This window comes from Heliangelus exortis, chromosome W, assembly GCF_036169615.1.
Source record: "Heliangelus exortis chromosome W, bHelExo1.hap1, whole genome shotgun sequence".
Classification (NCBI taxonomy): Eukaryota; Metazoa; Chordata; class Aves; order Apodiformes; family Trochilidae; genus Heliangelus; species Heliangelus exortis.
Genome location: NC_092453.1, coordinates 6,490,156 through 6,511,309, shown reverse-complemented (window position 1 = coordinate 6,511,309; position 21,154 = coordinate 6,490,156). Strand labels below are relative to the sequence as shown.

The 21,154-nt window shown below is 49.1% G+C and overlaps 2 protein-coding genes across 2 annotated transcripts in view; both read right to left on the bottom strand.

The window, feature by feature from the left end:
• LOC139789285 (zinc finger protein 501-like) overlaps positions 1 to 21,154 on the bottom strand; it is a 373,834-nt gene that overhangs the window by 40,573 nt on the left and 312,107 nt on the right.
• Positions 1,405 to 17,577, bottom strand: LOC139789151 (olfactory receptor 14J1-like). Its single transcript, XM_071729675.1, has 3 exons — positions 17,000 to 17,577; positions 2,336 to 2,438; positions 1,405 to 1,467 (listed from the first exon to the last, which is right to left on the bottom strand). Exons 1-3 carry the CDS (start codon positions 17,557 to 17,559, stop codon positions 1,405 to 1,407), a joined length of 726 nt encoding a protein of 241 aa, XP_071585776.1. The 5' UTR covers positions 17,560 to 17,577.

Genomic DNA, 21,154 nt, shown 5'->3' with positions numbered 1-21,154 from the left:
AAAAGCAAGAAGCAGCAAAAGACCCCTGCTAGCTTGTTCAGGAATGAGCTGAGCTTGTGCTCCTAGCCTTACCTTTTTATTTGCCCCCCAGTCCTGCACAGTAGGGGCCTGCCCTAATCAGGCACAGGTGGGCTTAACACAAGCTCATGCCCACTACCTGGCAATTAGTGGCACCTGGTTACCTCATTTCACTACACCCTTCATTCTCTTCCAAGCTGAAGATCCCCAGTACTCTCAGCCTTCCCTCATGAGGGAGATTTTCCCCTTTTCTATCACTTTCCTTCAGGTGCAAAGATTTTTAGGAGACCCTCTGGATAATATCACTTGGAGAATGATGCTAGAACCTGTCATCTGAAGTACAAAGTAATGAAATATTCCCTTGAAAAAAAATAAAAGAGAGTATTTTTTATTAGCTGCACTTTGAAAACTTCCACCTTTACTCCACCAAGAAAAATTAACACACCAATGAGATCTACAGGTTTTGAAGATGTAAAAGCAATTACAAAAAGTTAAACAGGCCTTTAGGATATTTCAGGATCATTGCATGAACCTCAGATACTGAGAGAAGAAGGAAGACATTTTTCCAGAACTCAAAGTCAGGACAAAAAAATCAAAGTACCTCAATGGGCCCCATTGAGCCTGCCAGAGCTCAGTAATTAGGGCAGGTGCTCAACAGACCCTGGGGGTCAGGGAGGTGGGGGGACAAGTCTGAGCTCTCAAAGTGACCAAAAGGACTAGGGCTGGGAAGAGCTGCCAGGGGCACCTCCAGGACCTGGGGTAAAACCACAGGTGGGACCTGGGCGTACCTGAACCAGACACTGGGCAGGAGGATTCCATGGAATGGGTTGGAGGAACCTTGAAGATCATCGAGTCTCATGGGCAGGGACACCTTCCACCAGCCCAGGTTGTTCCAAGACCAACCTGACCTGCCCTTCAACACTTCCAGCATCCACAACTTCTCAAGGACGATTTACAGTGAGGATTTGGAGAACCCTTCCCTGCAAGGGGGAAAATCCTACATGGTGCGTAGGGGAGGCATCCAAAATCCCTGCAAGGAGGTCCAGCCCTCTATACCAAACACCCTGCAAGTCAGGAGGACTTTGCATATTGCACTATGTGGAAACATCTGGGTCATCTCCTGACCACCTGTGACCAGGACTGGGCCAGAGTCCAGGGTGTAGTTGGGAGGGTTTCTTTAACATGCTCTCTTTCAAAGCATCAAGTCAATTATTTTTGATAAATGATGATTATAATGATTAATACAAGGATACAATGTCAATTATATTTTATATACAAGGATTCAATCTCAATTATTTTTGCTTTTTCCATACAAGGTGGTGTCCCCAGGGCACTGACATTTCCCCTCCCATCCCCACAGCAGATCTTCAGTGAGCAGAAGCACCGTCAGCTGGAGTTGAAGACCATGGGCAGCACCAAGGTGGCAGCCTTGGGGCTGAAGGCCTCCACCTGCAGAAGGGCAGGAGCCACACTGTGGCACTGCCTGAGCTGTGCAGCTGAGGGAGCGGCTGAAGGACATCAAGGAGCACTCACTCCTTCAGCAGCTCCCAGGTGAAGAGTGGTGAGCAACCTTGAAGAGCCCTGGCAGGCACAGCCAGTTTCTGCACACCCCGGCACACATCGGGCCTTTGCCTGCGGCTGCATGCCTCTTGCACGCCTCGTCTCTGGCACACGTGGCCCCGGTGCGCAGCCGTGCACACCTGAGCTATGCGCTGCCCCTCGGCTTTGCACACAGGGCCTCTGCGCACCCCTCTGCACAGGCAAAGCCTTGCACACCCCTGCCCTGCTGCAGACGTGGCCTTTGCAGGGGGCTTTGTGTAAACACCCTTGTACGCCCCTTGGCCCTTGCATGCCCCTTGGCCCTTGCACACCCGAGGCCTTGCACACCCTTTCCCCTTTCTGCACACAGTCCCCACACCCCCCTTGGCAGGTGCTGATGTGGCACTTTTGCATATGGGAATGTTGAAAGGATCTCAGATGATGGGAGAAGCCCAAGCAGGGCCCTGAGGGGTCCCGAGGGATGATGGGGGTCCTGGGAGGGGTGGGGGGTTTGGAACGTTGGGACCCCTGCCCCCCAAGCAAGCGCTGTGCATCAGAACAGGCAGGGGGAAGCAGGGCCAGTGCTGGCTCCCTGGCTCCTCTCCAGTGCCCTGCCCTGCGTCCGGCCCTCAGGGTGTCCCTGTGTCCCTGCCTGGGTGCAGATGGCCATGGAGGCCTGGGAGGGTGGCAGGGCTGGTGGCACGGCTTCAGCCGCCAGCAGCTGGACCACAGCCCCTGGCGCTGCGCCAGGCTGGAGACTGGCAGGGAGCTCTGGTACCGGCAGCGGGCGGCCGGGCTGCTGCAGGACATGGGGCAGCGGCTCAGACTGTCCCCGGCCAACCTTGGGCTTGGCCTGGCCAAGGAGCGGGGAGAGGTGGCCCCTTTGGGGAGCAGGGAGAGCTGCAGCGGGATGTGGGGAGGGCCGGAGCTGAGGCAGGAGTGGGAAGAGCCGAGCCCAGCCTGGGAGCATGGAGAGCCCAGCCCAGGAGCAGGGAGAGCCGGACCCATGTTAGGAGGGAGGAGAGCTCTGCCAGCATGCAGGGGAGAGCCAAGCCCAGCCTGGCAGCCAGGAGAGCCCAGCTCAGGGACAGGAGAGCCAGGCACCTCTGGGCAGCAGGCAGAGCCAGGACAGCCCAGTGCCAGGGGGACAGAGGGGAGACGAGGATCCCCCCCATACAAGTGACAGGGCAGCAGGAGCCAGTGGAGAGGGGAGCACAGACCACACATCCCTAAAGCCATTTAGTAATTCAAAAAAATAAGGATTTGGGGGAAAAGACACTGAATAATAGGGCTCACATAGCAGTGAACAAGTAAGAAGTAGAAAAAAACAAGTTCTAATTCTTGGGAAAAACATCCCAAGTAGGCAACAGCCTGGCCTTGAGACAGGCCTGCAAGATACCTGCAAGAGAGGTGGCAGTGAAGGAAAGGAGCACTCCCCACAGCTCCCCACAACTTATCTTGGTTACAGCCTTGAGTATTGGGCAGAAAAATACCAAGTAGTGACATTCATTGTAGTAACATATTAATGAGCTATAACCTCTCCTGGGTGTGTGAAAAAAACACTGTGCCATGTACCACACTGTTGAAGACCATATCACAACTACGGTTTGTAAGCAGCTCTTATCAGGAATGAACCACAGAGGAACACTAATCCCAGATAAAAAGCCACAGATCACATACCCTGAGTACCAAAGGTACAGCATGATTGGTTTGATTTCCAACCCTGTGAAATTTCCAAAGAAAATAGATTGATTATTACTCAGCGTAGCCATCTGGGTATCCTTCCACTGAAGTCAAAATTCAAACTATTCATGTAAATGAGTTGATATTTCAACTGGTCTCCAGCTAATTAGCTTAAGCCTCACGTTGGGCACCAATAAATCTGTCAGATTTTAATGCTGGGCTGGCAATTAACTGAATGACAGAAGCTCTCTGTTAATGCCCCTCCCCACCCTGATAAAGAAAGGAGAGAGAATAAGGGAGAGAGACTTATGGGTTGGAAACTAAACTAAACATCTTTAATGAAACAGTAATGAAAAAAAAGAAAAATTACTAAATATATACAAATATACAGAAAAATGGTACCATGTTCCTACCCCCCCATCCCCAATAAGTGTCACGTTACCACCAAGACTCAAGGGTAGCCCTGGGAAAATCCAGTCTGGACTTCTGGAGTCAGTAGGCCTGGTTTAATCCCAGATCAGTTGTAGTGGTGATGGTGGGGTGATCATTGCCATCTTGAGTTCCTCCCTCCTTGTCCTTCAGTTTAAAGCCTTTTTAAAGCAGTTTACAGAAGGAGCTGCAGGCATGGACAGTGTAGGGCAACCTGCAGGAGAGGAGGCCAAGGGCTCTGGAAGGCTGAAAGGCCCAACAGGACCAAGGGCTTTGTCACCTCAGACATGGCAGCTGCCTCAACCACCATGATCAACTGGGAGTAATTTTGTCCTGAGGCTCTGGACTTTCTTTCCCCTTCTTGGGCAGGTCAGGATGTGTCAGATTTTTTTGTTATTACTCATTTTCATACTCCACTCTCCCCAGGAAGAGTCCTGAACCACAAGTTTGGGATGGGATCTGCCTTCTCATTGCCAGGGTCCAGAGTTTGGCCACACGGATTCATTAATACATAAATAAATAATTAAAAATCCTTGCTTTCAGAGCCACCTTTACAGAATCTTTGCCTCCCTGCAATCATGGCCTCCAGTGATCTGCTCTAACAAGACCATGGGGAGGCTCTGGCAGTGATGGCCCTCAGTGGGGCCAATCAATGCTTCAAGGTACTTTCAGGTTCCATTCTGACTTATGGTGCAGTTTGTTTATTCATCTTTCAGCACGTGATGATGATGGACTCAGCACCAAACACACCCTGGGGCTCATTGAAATGCAGAGAGCACTAAAGGGCCATGGCTCTCCATGGGATATTCTTCACATCTTCCAGACTTGTACAGCTAATTGGAGAGGTTTTCCCACTGTAGTTAAGGAGGAACATTTCATACTGTGATTAATGAAAACTGTTTGTGGTAGTTTTGTGGTTTTTGGTTTTATTTTTAAATATATTTTAACAGATTGTCTTATGATTTTCATTTTAGAGAAGGAGTGATAGAAGATCCCTGTGGTCTGACACTGTGTGAGCAACTTTACTTCTCACACTCACAACCCAGATTGCTTTCATGTCCCACCTGGGACTTTCATCCCTGGAAACACAATGACAGATTTGGCTAAGGAGGCAATCAGAGTGCTGAAATGTTTGTGAGCTTTGATTCCCTGAAGCTGAAAATAATCAAAAGGCTTCTATCACTGCACACATTTCTGTGACCTGTGCTGATCCTTCCTATAGCACGACATGTGATGGCCATTGGTCTGAAGCAGAATCATGCCAAGCTACCACTGCTTTGTGTGAGCGAGCAGATCCTTCCAGGAATAGAGTAGGAGCTCTGTCTGGTGGTACAGTTGAGAAAATAGAAGAACCCTGGATTGTTAACTCTTGCAGGGACTGTAACAATTTGTGGCTCAGCAAGTTGAACTGTATCTCTCCAAGGTAATCTGCTAAGGCAATTTGAAAAGACAGTGACATTTGATTAGCTGTATCAAATTCCTTTTTTTTCATAGGGATAGGTATCATAGCTTGATTACTGCAGATGTTTCACGATTATGGATCAGCTGTTCAAGAGTGTCCATGCTCAGTCAACCCCTCCCTCAGGACCCCATCTTAGTATTTTATCTATTCCTTATGGGTTTGATGGGCCCACCAAGATCCAAAATAATTCACCTTTATCTCGCCGGTCCAGATCTACCTGAACCTCACTGTTCTCTGGAAAGTACCAATGGAAAAGGACCTGGGGATGTTTGTTGCGGGAGCGGCAAAGAAAATGCGTGCAACCAATATGGTTGATAAACGAACTTCTGGTTTATTGCGCAGCAACTTTTGCTTATATAGTGCTTCCGTGACCACACCCCAGCCACCAACATAACTTTTTATTGGACACCCGGTGTGTTTACCTGTAGCACAGCGAATCCCTGGTGCAGGTAGCACCGGAGTATGGGCCGATCTAATTGGCCTCCCAAACATGGGGTTGGGCATAGCAAAGGGGTCGTACCTCCTACCTCTTCGAGAATATTCAGGAATATTCTCCAACATTCTCCAAACCTCTCTAACATTCCCCAACATATCCCCCCTTTTCTTTTTGCACAAGCCCATGTTTGGTTTAAAATTTTGCAGTGCTAATTTTCAAACAAATACAGTGCAAATAACAAAAACGTGCAAAACTTAAGGATACATTCAATAATACAGTGCCTTTTTAAAACAATCTAGAAACTACTCAAACCACTTAATTAATGAATCAAATAGATTGATACATTCAATGTTATAATGCCCTTTTGAAATAATCAAAAAAAACTATTCAAACCACTCTATTAATGAATCAAACAAATTGGTTAACAAGTTATCAAACAGATTTCATTGTCTTCATAAAGTAAGAATCGACTTCGCATTAATAACATGTCTCTATTTCATACAATCATTCATACTCACACACTCTTTAACAGAGCTCTGTACAATATTAGGAAGGTCTGGTGTCCACTAGTGCAGAGAGCCAAAAGAAGGATAGGAGAGACTTATCCGACGAAATGTTGTCGGGGGGCCCCTATAAGCGTCTCCAGGTCCCACCGGCTCATAGCATAACGGAGTCCTAGGACCTTCATAGTTGCCGAATTGTGTTAAATTTAAGATTGCAACATTCAATTACTACATTCATAACGGGCGAAGTCTGGTTTGTTGTGTTTTTTGTTTTTTTTTTTTTTTTTTTTTTTTTTTTGTTGTTGTTTTGTTTTGTTTTTTTTTTTTTTTAAAAAAGCAGTATGTATTAGTTTTACTATGTACTATGTCCTTTTTCTTTTTCTCTTTTTCTTTTTGATTAATCTTGTAACTTCTTAATATACTTGTTATGTAACTATTCACAACCTTTTAGTACTTAATAGAGGTCCATGTCCTTGTACCTCAAACCATTCTTCAACAAAACCTTTATCTTTTTCATAATATTAACAGCTTTGGCAAATAACTTCTTAAGTATCACTAACATACAACTAAAACACATTACAATTATCAATATAATACAAAGTACGAGTAAACCAATCTTACATAAACCTTGAGGCCATCTGGTGAGGCCAAACCAATTGACTAATTCAACTATACCAAAAAATACTACATCTTGCTTGATATTTTGAGTATGTTCTACTAACTGTTGTATCTACTTATGTATCAATTTAGAGTGATCACTCAAGTTCATACCACACTTACCATCAAAATCTTCATAACCATGGCCATGAGCTAAAAACAAAAATCAATAGCAGCTGTATTTTCTAATACTGCATGTTGTACAGAAGATAAATCATCAGCTAATTCAGATAATACCTTACTAGTATCACTAGCATACTTTACCACCCAACAACTCAACTTCTTCAGGTTCCGATGTGCACGAGCGGCAGCTGCTCCCGGCAAAAAATAGAACAATCACCTGCCATTTGGACCAAAGGTTAACATCATCATCACATCCCTGCGCTAGTATTTAGGCCAGGCCTCGCTTCCACCGCACACGACGGGTACTGTTCGGGTGTGTGTGAGGCATAGCTAAGCTCAGTTGACCAAAGGTGCAAGGCCCTCCAACGGGACGGGATGGTATACCTAACCATGCCCAATCTCCGCAAATTAAAAAGTACCCTGATTGTAATTTCCTAGGAAGCTGTGTCCCAGGCGATGGGTTAGTAGCACCACAGAGGGTGTAGTTGCACCACTGGCTGAAATTGCCCATTGGGAAAACATTGGTAGTAGCGCATTGTCTCCTCATGACTTCTGTGCAATCAGTGGACAAGCTACTCATCCAGAGACAATAAGTGGCATTTAGAGAGTCTATAAGGCACAATTCTTGGGGATTGGGCCCAGCGGGCAGACCACTAACCCAAGTGTCGTAGTCACTTAAGCACGCAACTAGACTGGCCTTGGTGGAACATAGACTCTCGGTGTGAAATTGCACTTGTGTGTGGTTCATTAGTGCTTGAAACATTGGCCACGTCTCTTCAGAGGCTGGTACACCAACCAAATATGTAACAGAAGGCGATTGGGGTGGGGTTTTTCTTGGGGTGGGTTTTGGTTTTTTTTTTGGTTTTTTTTTTTTGTTTGTTTTTTGTTTTTTTTTTTTTTTTTTTTTGGTTGATAAGTTGGTTGGTTGGTTGGTGTCATAGACTGGCACAAAAGGAAGTGGTGTTAAGCTGACGCACAAGGGTAACCCAGACATTCTGTCAAGGGTCGAAGTTCATGAAGGCAAAACAATCAAAGTTTAAAATGACAATGAAACCTATGATGAAGTCGACACGGCAGTTTCTATCTTTGAACATGTTGAGCACTTAATACGGTTGTCTCTGCTCTTGAGCTTATGCTTTCAAATTTGGCGGAGCAGGTGCTGGCTGGGTCCGCTTGCTGGGAACCTACAAGGTACCTGTAAGGGTGGAAACACACGTGACTTTTGCCTGAATATTTAACCTCTGCTGGTCTTTGCCATATACCCGTGGTGGGGTCTCTGTAGGTCACTGTAGGGGCTTCTGAAGAGTCCGCTTGTTGGGCTATCTTTTGGTCCCTGAATGTACACAGATAATTCAAGACAAATAGAGTCTTTGATAATTGCTCCTGTGGGTCTTGTAAATCTGTGAATTTCGTCAGGTAGTCTTTTAATGTTTGATTTGCCCTCTCTACTATAGCTTGACCTGTTGGCGAGTGGGGAATGCCTGTAATGTGCCTGATTCCCTACTGTTGAAAAAATCGAGCTAACTTGTCGCTAGTATATGCCGGTTTACTATCAGTCTTTATCTGCTCTGACACACCCATGACAGCGAAACAAAGGATGAGAAGTCGCATCACTTGCAACGCTTTCTCACCAAACTGAGCTGTAGCCCAGACAAAATGACTATAAGTATCAATAGTAACATGAGCATGTTTAAGCCTTCCAAATTCTGGTACATGAGTGACATCCACTTGCCATCTTTCATTTGGACCAAGATCTTGGGGATTAACTCTGAGGCCGAGACCAAGTCCCTTTTGGTTACACTGTGGGCAGGCTTTTACAATGCCTCTGGCCTCATCCATGGAAATCTGGAAGTGACGATGGAGTCCTCTGGCGTTCTGGTGGAAGGTAGCATGCGCATTCCTTGCCTTAGTAAATTCGTCCATGGGTATAGATAGCGAAAACAATCTGTCTGTTCGGGCATTGCCTTCTCCTAGGCCGTCAGACCATTGGCGACTCTGAATATGAATGATAGCATAAGGTTGATCTCTCTGTTGTATGGCAGTCCGCAGCTGACGAAATAAGTCATTTAATTGCCAGTTTGCGACGTCTTTGAGATATGCGTCCTCAATTCGCTGTACAACTCCCACAGCATATAGGGAGTCTGAAACAACATTAAGGCGCACATTCAACCAACGTGAAAAGGCGTAAACAATGGCTGCCAACTCTAGAGTCTGTAGGGTATCGTCCTCTTGTGAGGACAGGAGTTCATGGCACCATTGCTCCTTATCTTGCCAAGTCACTGCGGCTGGTTGTGAACGTTTTCCTGCATCGGTAAAAACCGTTAGTGCATTTTGAAGGGGTTCCTCAGATCGTTTTGGAACTGGAATCCATTCATGCAGGGACATCCACTTTAACACAGTAGATCGCAACGGAGAGAGATCAATGGCTTGCGGTGCTTCTAGGAGACTTGACTGTAGGTCTGGAGAGTGCTGCAAATACCAGTCCAACTCTCCTTGCTTCATTGGAAGATAAATTGTGCTAGGTTCATCTCCAGTAATTTGTATAATACGGGTTCGGCCTTTACAAATTAGAAGGGCCAATACCTCAATCTTTGTTTGGATTGTAGTTTTTGGCTGTAGTGGTCCGAAGATCCATTCTAAGACACGGATATCAGCAGACCTAGTCTCCCCCTTTTTCTTTTTGGACTGCGTGAGAGCTCCAAGTAAATGTTGTTTACCCGTAAGGATGGTTAAGTCTATGGGTAAGTTTACATCATGGCGATCCACGGAGCGCTGAGATATTGTCAGGCCAATTTCAGTTATGGCCTGTTGTTGAGCTGCCAAAAGAGTAACAGGGGAGGCAGGATCGGTGTCTTTAAGAAATGGTCGTAACGGTTCTAGATGATCGTTTGTTATACCGATCACAGGGCGTAACCATTGAACATCCCCTAGGAATCGTTGTACATCATGTAAGGTATTAAGAGTCAAATGGAGAGCAGCTTTTTGAGGTCTAACTTGTGACTCAGTAATATGCCATCCTAGGTACTTCCATGGTGGCGTACGTTGTATCTTTTCAGGTGCTAATTGGAGTCCCTGGTGACTTAGCTGTTGTGTTAAAAAATGCTCTTGCTGCTCGGTAAATGGGTCTTGTTGTGCTATTAGGATGTCATCCATGTAATGATAAATTAAGGCATCTGGCCATGCTTGCCGTACTGGCAATAATGCTGCATCTACAAACAATTGACACAAAGTTGGGCTGTTTTCCATGTCCTGTGGGAGCACTGCGCACTCAAATCGTGAAGCAGGGGCTTCTCTGTTAAGGGCTGGGAGTGTGAATGCAAATTGCTTTGTGTCTTGTGGGTGTACGTGTATGATGAAGAAGCAGTCTTTTAGGTCTACTATAAGTAGATGCCAACGCTCTGGAAGCATCGCGGGGTTAGGCGTTCCGGGCTGAAAAGCTCCCATTGCTTCCATCTGGGAATTAACTGCATGTAAATCATGTAGTAAACGGTACCTGTCAGACTTCTTTTTAATTACGAAGATTGGAGTATTCCAAGGGCTAGTTGATGGTTGTATGTGCCCTTGCTTTAGCTGTTCCTGTACTAAGATGTGTGCTTGTCTGAGGCTTTCTCGCTTCAGCGGCCACTGCTTGATCCATATTGGCTGTGATGATAACCATGTCAATGGGATCGAGAAAGCCCAAGGAGTGACTGCCAATAAAAATGGTCTCTTGTGATCAGGCGTGCTCCGATCTGACTTAGTATGTCTCGACCAACAGGGGCCTGTACGTTTGTGGGCATGATGGTGATGAATTGAAGAAACGGCTGCTGCATCAGTTAATTGTTGTGTCAGGACTAGCTGGGCAACTCGAGTTCCTTTTAGAATTACCATAGGTGGTGTCCAAGTCATAGCTACAATACAAATTTTTCTAGTATAGTCACTGTCTATTACTCCTGGCAAAACAAACAAACTCTTAAGTCCAGCAGACGACTGTCTTAATAAAAGGGGTCCACATGGTTTTTCTTGACATTTCACTGGATTGGTGATACCCGTAGGGATCTTTTGGGGCTTGATGTCACTGCGAGTCACATCTACTGCGGTTGCCAGGTCCAGTCCAAGGCTTCCACTGGTTGCTGGTTGAAGGGAGGTGGGTGGCTGGAATTGTTGAAGGGAAGTGGAAACTGGCTGGTTGTCGAAGGGAGGTAGGGATGGCTGGTTGCTGAAAGGAAGTGCGGGTGGATGATTGCTGGAGGTAGGTGGGGGTAGCTGATTGTTGGAAGGGAGTGGAAGTGGCTGGTTGCTGGAGGGGAGTAGTGGAAGTGGCTGGTTGCTGTTGTTCGAAAGGGTCCACACTAGAGCCGCAGTTGGGGTCTTTGTGCCGTGGCTCCTCGCGCTCCTTGATCCATTTCCCTGGTATCTGCAGACTTCGGTAGCATAAGTGTTCGTATTACAGTGTTGACACCGGACTGTAGCTTTGTGACAATGCCTTCGAAGATGTCCAGTGTGTCCACAGCAAAAACATTTGTCGGTTGATCGTTGTGGCTGTCTGGCGTCGGCAGGACGTAACGGGGCTAAGGCTGCTAAGGCTTGGTGCTGGATTGCAAGAGCTTGCTGGTGTGCTTGCTGTTGGGCTAAAAAGGCTTGTTGTTGGGCTACAAGAGCTTGCTGCTGGGCTTGCACCATACCTTTCCCTACATCTTTTATTGCCTCAATTAGCATTGCCTGAGTCCCTACTGGTACTCTAGATAACTGTTCCAGCATCTCCTCAATTGATGCTTCTGATGGCATGGAGGAAATTATATTTTTCGTGGGAGTATTGCTATTGTCTAGGATACACTGACGGAGCAATGTAGTTTTCATTTGATCTGGTACACAAGTCTGGTTGATGGCATCAGTGAGTTTATCTACAAACTGTGAGAATGGCTCATCTGTGCCTTGCTTAATTGACATATGAGATGGGACAACTGATGTAGTTCGAACTTTACTTATAGCTTCTCTCACAAATCTCATAAACTCTCTTATTATATGTAGGCCTAATCTTGCTTGTGCCTCAAAATTAGCATATAGTCCACAACTCATAAATTGATTTATTGTTATCCCATACAGGGGGTCATTTTGTTCTCTAGAAATGTTTACGAATCTGTGACATAATGTTTGCCAGTGGGCTCGCCATAGCAGTAAAGGTGATTGAGTCATGATCATTTTCATAATTCCTTTTATGTCCTCTGGGGGCAACAGTCCTGAGCCCCAGATATAACTTATCATTTACTTAATTGGTTCACCATGCAACTCGCATTCATTTATGGTAGTTCTTAATTGTGTTAGCAATTTCTAATTTAAAGAGTGATACTGCAACTCCACATTTCCCTGATTAGCTTTTGTATATATGATCGGGAAAACTTGTGGCAGGGTATCTAAAACTGAGGAAAAATCATAATCTTTATTATTAAGGGCCTGCTCATGGATTTGTGATCAATTAATTGTTAAGGTGCGGTAGTGCTGTGCAGCAGGCTTTTATTTCTGAAAAGCGGCTGCTTGCGGCGGGAGGGGGGGGGGGGAGGGAGGGGGGGGGAGAGGGAGGGAGGGCGGGCGGAGGAGGGAGGGAGGGAGGGCTGGGGGGAGGAGGGAGGGAGGACTGGGAGGAGGAGGGGTGCTGCGGGCCGGGAACGTCCCCGTCGGATGATGTACGGTGTAGGGGTGGGGCCAAGGGCGGGGCCCAATGGAGGTCGGGACCAGCCCTGGAGCCACCCTCGCCGGATGACGCGGGACATAGGGTTTCCGGACTCTGATTCAGTCCGCTTCCGGCTCTGCAAGTGGTCACTTCCGTCCCGTCCGCACATCCCGAGCCACATGGCTCAAGATGGCCGGCACAGGCCACATCAGAGGGAGGGGGGGGGAGGGGGGGGGCAGCGAGTTGCGTCGGAACTTCACTGGAAATTTTGAGCAAGCTGTACAACTATTTCGTCTCCCGTTGGGGGACAGGGATCATAATCAACTCCTAATTGATGCAAATCTGGTATCGGCTGCCCTTTTAAGGTTGCCGAAGCTACAGCGGCGATTTTCTTCTCTGTCTGATAACGGTGCAAGCAAGTAATCATTGTATGCTACGGTTTCATTAACTTACGAGCTGTCTTATCCTCTTCTATTACCTTATATCACAAAATATCTCCTAAGCTTTTCTATTCTTTCTCATCAAATAAGTTAGCAGGGTCAGTAAAAAACTGATATGTGCGGCCGTATGCTACAAGCGCCGCCGGATCTTTTCTAAAATCCACATCTTTTATGGCACGTTTCTATAAGAAACTAATAAAAAGGTCTAGAATAAAATAGAAATATAGAAAGTCTAGGGCTACTTCGTTCTCTATTTTCTGCGCGCTTAACTATCCCTTTATTATTTTGGTGCAGCCTTAATCCGAGCCTTTTATGGGCTTTTTACAACTTTTTATAACTAAGAACCGGTAGCCCTTCCCCACCAGCAAACAAACTCATTCATTTTTCTTTAAGTTGCGAATCACCTCTCTACGCCTGCGTCGAGAGGAATTTATTGCCATCCGAAACATTGCCTTTTCGGTGCTTTCTTGGAGCCCCGTTCCCAGCCAAGTTTTTTGGTTTCAGCGGTTTTACCTGCCGAGCTGTGATTGGTGCTATCGATGGTTTGGTCCTCCACCAGGCGTCCCTAGTGAAGATCGGTCTTCCGCAGGATTTGCCTGTTGATTTCGAAACTTTTCAGACTTTTTCAAGGCTCTTCAGACTTTCTGATTGTTCAGGGCCTGTAGCACGGTTCGGGCGCCAGTTGCGGGAGCGGCAAAGAAAATGCGTGCAACCAATATGGTTGATAAACGAACTTCTGGTTTATTGCGCAGCAACTTTTGCTTATATAGTGCTTCCGTGACCACACCCCAGCCACCAACATAACTTTTTATTGGACACCCGGTGTGTTTACCTGTAGCACAGCGAATCCCTGGTGCAGGTAGCACCGGAGTATGGGCCGATCTAATTGGCCTCCCAAACATGGGGTTGGGCATAGCAAAGGGGTCGTACCTCCTACCTCTTCGAGAATATTCAGGAATATTCTCCAACATTCTCCAAACCTCTCTAACATTCCCCAACAGTTTGTCAACAGCAACTAAGTATGAGCCAGTGTGTGCCCAGGTGGCCAATGCCACCAGCATCCTGGCTTGTGTCAGCAATGGTGTGGCTAGCAGGAGTAGGGCAGGGATTGTCTACCTGTGCTGGACACTGATGAGGCTGCACCTTGAATCCTCAGGTCAAAATCCTCGGGTTTTAGGATATTCAAAACAAGAAGGACATTGAGTGTGTTCAGAGAAGGGCAATGGAGCTGCGGAAGGTTCTGGAACACAAGTCTGATGAGGAACAGGTGAAGGAATTAGAGGAGTTCAGACTAGAGAAAAGAAGGCTGAGAGGACATCTTCTTCCTCTGTAAATCCCTGAAAGGTGGTGGGAGACAGGGGTTTGTGTCTTCTCCCTAGTAAAAAGAAACAAAGCAAGAGGAAATGGCCCCAAGGTCCACCAGGGGGAGGTTTAGAGGGTACTTTAGGAACAATTTCCTTAGTGAAAATGGCCAAGGGGTGGAACAGGCTGCCCAGGGAAGTGGTGGAGTCACCATCCTGTAAGGTGTTTAACACCATGTAGAGGAAGTATTGAGGGACATGGTTTAGTGGTGGATTATGCAACATGATGAATCAACTGTTGGAACTGAGGGGGAAAAAAAAGATCTTTTTCAAACAAAGTGGTGCCATGATTCTGTGATTCAAAATACTGAAGGAGACCTAATCAAGCCCATCATTGAGCTAAGGCAAACATGCTGAGCAGATGAAAGGACAGTGAGTGGTGGTCTTCCATGCAGATTGCTGGTGGAGGAGCTGTCTCTCTTGCAGCATGACCACTGCAGGTTACACTGCAGTAGAAGCCCCACTCCAGCATCTCCACATTGAAGGCCCCTGGGCAGAAGTGCAGATTGACCTCATGGGACCTCTTCCAGGGACAGCTTGAAACACCAAATGCATTTTGGGACCAGCAGATCCCTTGGGTGAATGGAGAGAAGCCCTCCCTTGCCAAACCAGCATAGGAGCCCCCAGGGCCCCTCTGCTGTTCCCCAGGGTTATTTCTGTCTGGGGTCTGCTCCCCACCACAGATCCTGATCTCAGCACTGACTTTGTGGCAGTAGTGAGGCAGTGTCCTGGTTTGGGCCAGGATAAAGGTGATTTTTCTAAGTTTCTTGTAGATGGTTGAACTTGCTGAGGTTGACAGCAAGTTTCTCAAATGGAGTATTCCATCCCATGTGCGCCATCCTCGGTATGGAGTTGGGGGATCACGAGGACCCAGCCACACCCTTACCAGCTGATCGGGCTCACCTGAGATCACCAGCAGAAGTGCTGGGTACCACCCCCCTTAACAGCTAATTCGTCTCACCTGTAGCACTATAAAAGACCAGCAGAAGCTCCTGGCCTACCTGGCTGCCTCCCTGGCTGGCTGCCTGCGGCCCTGCTTGCTGGCCTCCCTGGCTGGCTGCCTGCGGCCCTGCTTGCTGCCTCCCTGGCTGGCTGCCTGCGGCCCTGCTTGCTGGCCTGCCTGGTTGCCTTCCTGGCTGGCTGCCTGCGGCCCTGCTTGCTGGCCTGCCTGGTTGCTTCCCTGGCTGGTTGCCTGCGGCCCTGCTTGCTCGCCTCCCTGGCTGCCTCCCTGGCTGCCCTCCCTGCTGCCCTCCCTGCTGCCCTCCCTGCTGCCCTCCCTGCTGCCCTCCCTGCTGCCCTCCCTGCTGCCCTCCCTGCTGCCCTCCCTGCTGCCCTCCCTGCTGCCCTCCCCGGTTGCTTGCCTGCCTGCCTGCCTTCACCCGGCATCTTGGAAGGATCCCATCCATTCATCTGCCTGTGGTCCTGATCCGTGCCAGCCTACACCTCCAGTCCGTTTGTCTGCCTGTGTTCCTGCCTCCTGTGTGTCCAGCCTGGACTTTCCCAGGGCTGCCCTGCAGCCTTGGTTTGCGTGAGAATTGTTGGGGGAAAGGGGGAAGGAATCTGATATTCATTCTCTTGTATATTTATATATATAGCATTATTGTTTCATTAAAGTTGATTGGTTTAGCCTCCAACCCATAAGTCTCTCTCCCTTATTCTCTCTTCTTTCTTATCAAGGAGGAGAGAGAGATAAATAGAGAGCATCTGTCACTCGGTTTAATCGCCGGGCCAGTGTTAAACCGTGACAGGCAGAAGCCCTGCAAAGCCGAAAGGTGCCATGTTCCAGCCTGGCTCTGTCCAGGCATGGGGCAGGGAGAGGGCAAAGCCAGGAAAAGGGATGGGTTTGGCTACTGGATGTGGGGTTCAGCAGAGATGAGGAGTCAGGGGAGGGAATGGGTAGAGACGGGCACAGGGGACACAAATGCTGATGCTGCTTGTGAGGTCACTTCTGCTCCAGGAGCCAGATGGGTCAGCAGCTGGGCACCGTGGGGACAAAATGTCCATCACAAACCCACTCTTGCCAGCAGAGACAAGATGGGGCAGAGGGAAAGGGGAGAGGCCAAGGGGAGGTGGCTGGAATGGTGACAAGGATGAGGTCACTGCCACTGCAGCAGCCTGCCTGGCCCTCTGGAGACCTTCTGGCCAGCAAGCATTGTGAGGGCATCAGTGCATCAGAGAAGCCACACAGCAGAAATTCCATAACTGAGAAGGGGAGGGGTGAGGCAGGTAACAGATATCCCCCTGAGTTCTGCTCCTGGAGGCACCTCTGTTACAGCAAGCTGTAACAGATCCCACAGAGAGTGGGATCAAGTGCACCCTCACGGAGTTTGAAAGTGACACCATCCTGAGTGAGTCAAGTGAAACATAAGACAGACAGGATGTCAAGCAGACCAGATGGTTTTAGTTAATGGAAAATCAAGGACTCTTAGTACTTGAGTAAGAACAAATTGTATAACGGAACCAGGTGAGACAAAGCAGGGATATTTCTCAGTTTTAGAAATACAAGCCTAAACACTATTGTAGGAACATAACCATGAATGACAGTAACAAAAACAGTAATGATAAATGCAGTGGTTATGAAAAAAAACCAACAAAAAACAACCAAACCAACAAACAAAAAAAGGGAATCAGCTCTTGTGGGAGTAATTTCTGGAGAATGGTGGTGAATTTCTCATTGATGAAAAATGTCAATGGAGACAGTTTCCTGATGGAATCCTTGAGCTCCTGGTTCCTCATGATGTAGGTCAGGGGGTTCACTGCTGGAGGAACCACCGAGTACAGAAATGACACCACCATGTCCAGGGATGGGGAGGAGATGGAGAGGGGCTTCAGGTGGGCAAAGATGGCTGTGATGATGAACAGGGAGACCACAGCCAGGTGAGGGAGGACCGTGGAAAAGGCTTTGTGCCTTCCCTGCTCAGAGGGGATCCTCAGCACAGCCCTGAAGATCTCCACATAGGACACCAGTATGAATACAAAACTACCAAAAGCCAAACAGATACTGACTACAGAAAACCAAATTTCCCTGAGGTAGGAGTGTGAGTAGGAGAGCTTGAGGATCTGGGGGGTTTTACAGAAGAACTGGCCCAGGGCATTGCCCTGGCAGAGGGGCAGGGAAAATGTATTGGCTGTGTGCAGCAGAGCAGTGAGAAACCCAGTGCCCCAGGCAGCTGCTGCCATGTGGACACAAGCTCTGCTGCCCAGGAGGGTCCAGTAGTGCAGGGGTTTGCAGATGGCCACGTAGCCGTCGTAGGACATGATGGTCAGGAGATAAAACTCTGCAGGTAGATGCCCAGGAAGAGCCAGAAGTGCAAGAGCTGCAGCTCCCGCCTGTCTGCAAATGCCAGGAGGAGGAACTGGCTGATGGAGCTGCTGTTGGACATCTGCTGCCTCAGGGGATACTGCTCTGCCATAAGAAAAAAACAGGGAGAAATCAAGGAAGATTTTCTTAAATACATCTCTTAATTCCAGGAAACTTGCCTGGTAAACCAAAGACAAAGTCCATATCTTCTTTTTCTACCATAGACACAGACACTTTTCTATCAGATCTTCCTTCGGCTCTATGGTTGGATGTCTGACTACTGCTGCCTGACTGTGTAGTGAGGAACAGAAGCTCTGTGTGATGGGTGCTACAGAGTCAGATTGGCTCTGCAGCTGTTAGCCCAAGGGATCAGGAGGTCAGGGAAAAGCACCCGTGGTCAACTGTGTCTTATCAAAGTAGTGCTAAACAAAAGGGGTCATCAGCACCTGCGTTCTCAGTGCTGAAGAGCTCGGCTGGAAAACGGTAATTTCAGAGAGGTTTGGATTCTAATTCCAGCTCTCCCCATCTCTCCTGGGGAATGTTCATGGATGTCTCAAACCCTCAGCATTTCTGCTGCACTTGGGGAGAGCAGAGCAAGGCAAGAGTATTGTCTGTGGCTGCATGCAGAGAAGGGGGAACTGGTCTGATGAAGGGAGGGTCAGCTCCTCCCCAGCCTCACAGAGGGCATTGCCCAGAGGTCCAGATGGCAGAGGGAAGATGGACACCCTTCCATGGATACATCTGCTGCCTGGAGGTGCCCCAGCCAGGAGCTGGTTCCTTGGCCCCATCTCCCTTCCTGCCCCTGCTCATAGAGCCCAGCCCAGACCCTGGGTGCCCAGCTCTGTCTTGCAGCCACTCAGGGGGTGCAGGGCCTAAAGAACAGGGCACACACCCCCTGAGGACAATGGAAAGGGGAGGCTGAGCTGAGCTGCTGGGGTGTGCTGGGTGGAGGCACTTCTCGAGGTTCCCAGTCTCCCTCCAGGTGATGCTTGAGGAGTCTCAGCCCCTGCTCTCCCCTGAACAGCAGAATTTCCATCCTACCAAGCTGAGGCAGACACAAGTGGAAGCAGAGCAGCTTCTCTGTCCCCAGCTCTCCTCCCTGTCAGTGCTCACAGCCCCCATCCCACCCACTGAGTGCTCAGCTCTGCCCTACAGACCCCTCCTGGCAGCAGCCGGACCTGTCCAGGGGCATCTCTGGCTGTGCAGGGGCTCAGGAGCAGCTCAGACAAGGGATGAGGAGAACTGGGGTCTGTGTGCCTTCTGCAGAGTGCAGAAAGAGCTTTCCATGTCCTGGAGAGACAAGTGGAAGCAGAGCCTGAGGAGAGCCCAGCCAGGAGCAGGAAAGCCCTGCCCTGAAGGGACTCCTGAAAAATCCCCTGAGAAATATTCTGGGCATCAGCTGGAGCTGTGAGCAGCCCTGAGCAATTCATCCCTCTCTCAGCAGCACCAGGACCCTGCCCTGTGCTCCCTGTCTCCTGCCAGCCACAGCTTCTGCCAGCACCAGGGAGATCCCCAGGCAGGCTGAGCTGCCCCTGGCAGGCAGGCAGCAGAGTCCCTGCCCCAGCACACAGCCCCTGGGCTGCAGGACCCTGCTCTGAAGGACAGCCCTGGGCACCCCTGCCTGCACACACACCCTCACTCCTCTTCACAATTCCCCTTCCACCTCCAGCCCCTTCCCCCCTTACAGCTCCCAGCAGCTCTGGCTCTGCAGCTTTAGGAGATGCATCCAGCAACTGCACCAGCTTCACTGCCCTGCACCAGACACTCACCATGTCAGAAGCTGGGAAGGTTCTCCTCCACTCAGCTGGCACTCATCCCCTCCATCTTCACCCCCTTGAAGCTTTCTCTGCCTTGCTCATCTCCTCCATATACCCTGGCAGTGCCCTCAGCCCTGCTGTGCTCTGCAGAGGAGCTGCTCCTGCCCAGAGCTGTCTCTCTGCAGCACTGCCCACTTGCCAGCAGCTCCCTCCATCCCAGGAGCCCAGCTCACAGCTGTAATGAGCCCTCTGGGGGGTTGATGCTGAGCCCATGACAATTGCTCAAGAGGCAAGGAGAGGAAGCTGCAGAAGCTTCTTTCTCCACATGAAAGTCCAAGGCAGAGTCCAAGTCCAAAGTTTCCGAAGTTTGTTGCCGTGTGCCTGGGTCCCCCTGAGGGACAGCCCTGAGAAAGTGTCCCCTGCAGGGTGGGGGGGGAGCAGGAAGCAGGAGGCAGTGATGACAGGTGGGGAAAAGGAAGGTGCAGGTGGCTCTGGTGCTGAGGAAGCCTGGCTGTGTGTCAGGACTGCAAAGGGCCCAGCCCTGAGCTCATTCCCCAAAGGTGCCAGCCCTGAGCCCCAGGCCCTGTCAAGGGAAGGAGATCCTGTCCCTCCCTCAGCCCTCAGGGCTCTCCTGGCAGCACTGGCATGTAGAGATGGGCAATGCCAAGGGCAGGACTATGGCACGGCACCTCCCAGCCTCCTGCACATGGACAAGGAGACCCTGAGCCCCAGTGCTGCTGGAAGCTCCACTTTTCTCCCCATGGCCATCAGGGACAGAGACAAGAGCCATCAGCAAAGGCGTGGAGAGACTGGCTCTGCCAAGTGTGCCTCCAGCTTTTCCACAGCTTTTCCCTCTCTCATCTCCACCACAGTCTGTCCTGGGCTGTCCCATCCCCTGTGCCTCTTGCCCTGCAGGCTCTGCTCCTTCACCCGCCTGCCCCGCCTTGCTGTCCCCTTCCTCTCCTGACATCTCTGTGTCCTCCCTGCCTCTGCCTTGGCACACAGAGCCTTGGGCTGATCCAGGCTCCTTCTGGGGGCTGTGGTGTTCCCCAGCATTGCCCTTGCAGTGACATTTCTTTCTTCTGCTCTCCACTCCAGGCATCCCTAGCTGCACTTTGGGCCATTCTTTCTTGCCCAAGCTGTTTCCCACTGTGAAGAAAAGCTCCACCATGCCCAAACCCACCCTTCAGGCACTCCCATGATTCTCCTCTACTGCTCACAGTCTCCACAGCACTTAGCCTTGGCCCATCAAACCGATTGGGGCTTCCAAACCCCATCTTGGGAGAGCTCTGGGCACTCTCCATGGCTACTAAGGTGGCTGACGATTGTAGAATCAGAAAATTACAAAAGAATTTTGGTTAATAGGGACATCTCAGTGTCATATAGTCCAACTCCCCTGCACTAACCGGGGACACCCTCAACAAGATCAGGTGTCCTGTGGGAAAAAATCCGCGGAGGCTTAAAGGACGACACGCAGTCACCAATATGGTTAAAGTGAAGTCGTTTATTAACAGTGGACACTCGCTTTATATAGAGCCTTTGTTTATATAACGATATCTTTCAGGTGGCTATATCTTGGACACAAATTCTGTTCTCACAGAACTTCTGCTGGCTTCCTCATTATCCTGTTATTTCTTCTTTTCTGCTGCCAGCTCCCTTATCTTTTTCCCATAGCTCATCTTTCAGTAACCTTGCAACTGGGTCTTAAGGCCCTTAGTTTACTCTAGCTAAAGCTAAATAGTCAGGATTGCTCACATGTTTGTTTTCTTCCAGACAGTTTCCCAACATATCCCCC

Bases quoted from the DNA above. Each gene is read 5' to 3' on its own strand.
- LOC139789151 (XM_071729675.1), bottom strand. From the start codon at position 17,559: ATGTCCTACGACGGCTACGTGGCCATCTGCAAACCCCTGCACTACTGG. The intron at 2,439-16,999 runs GTCTCCATTGAC...TGCTCCCCAAAG, and splicing joins AAGGATTCCATCAGGAAACT to GGGCCACCTCTCCCCGCTCC. The intron at 1,468-2,335 runs GTACCAGAGCTC...GCCCTTCTGCAG, and splicing joins AGCCCGGCCGCCCGCTGCCG to GTGGAGGCCTTCAGCCCCAA.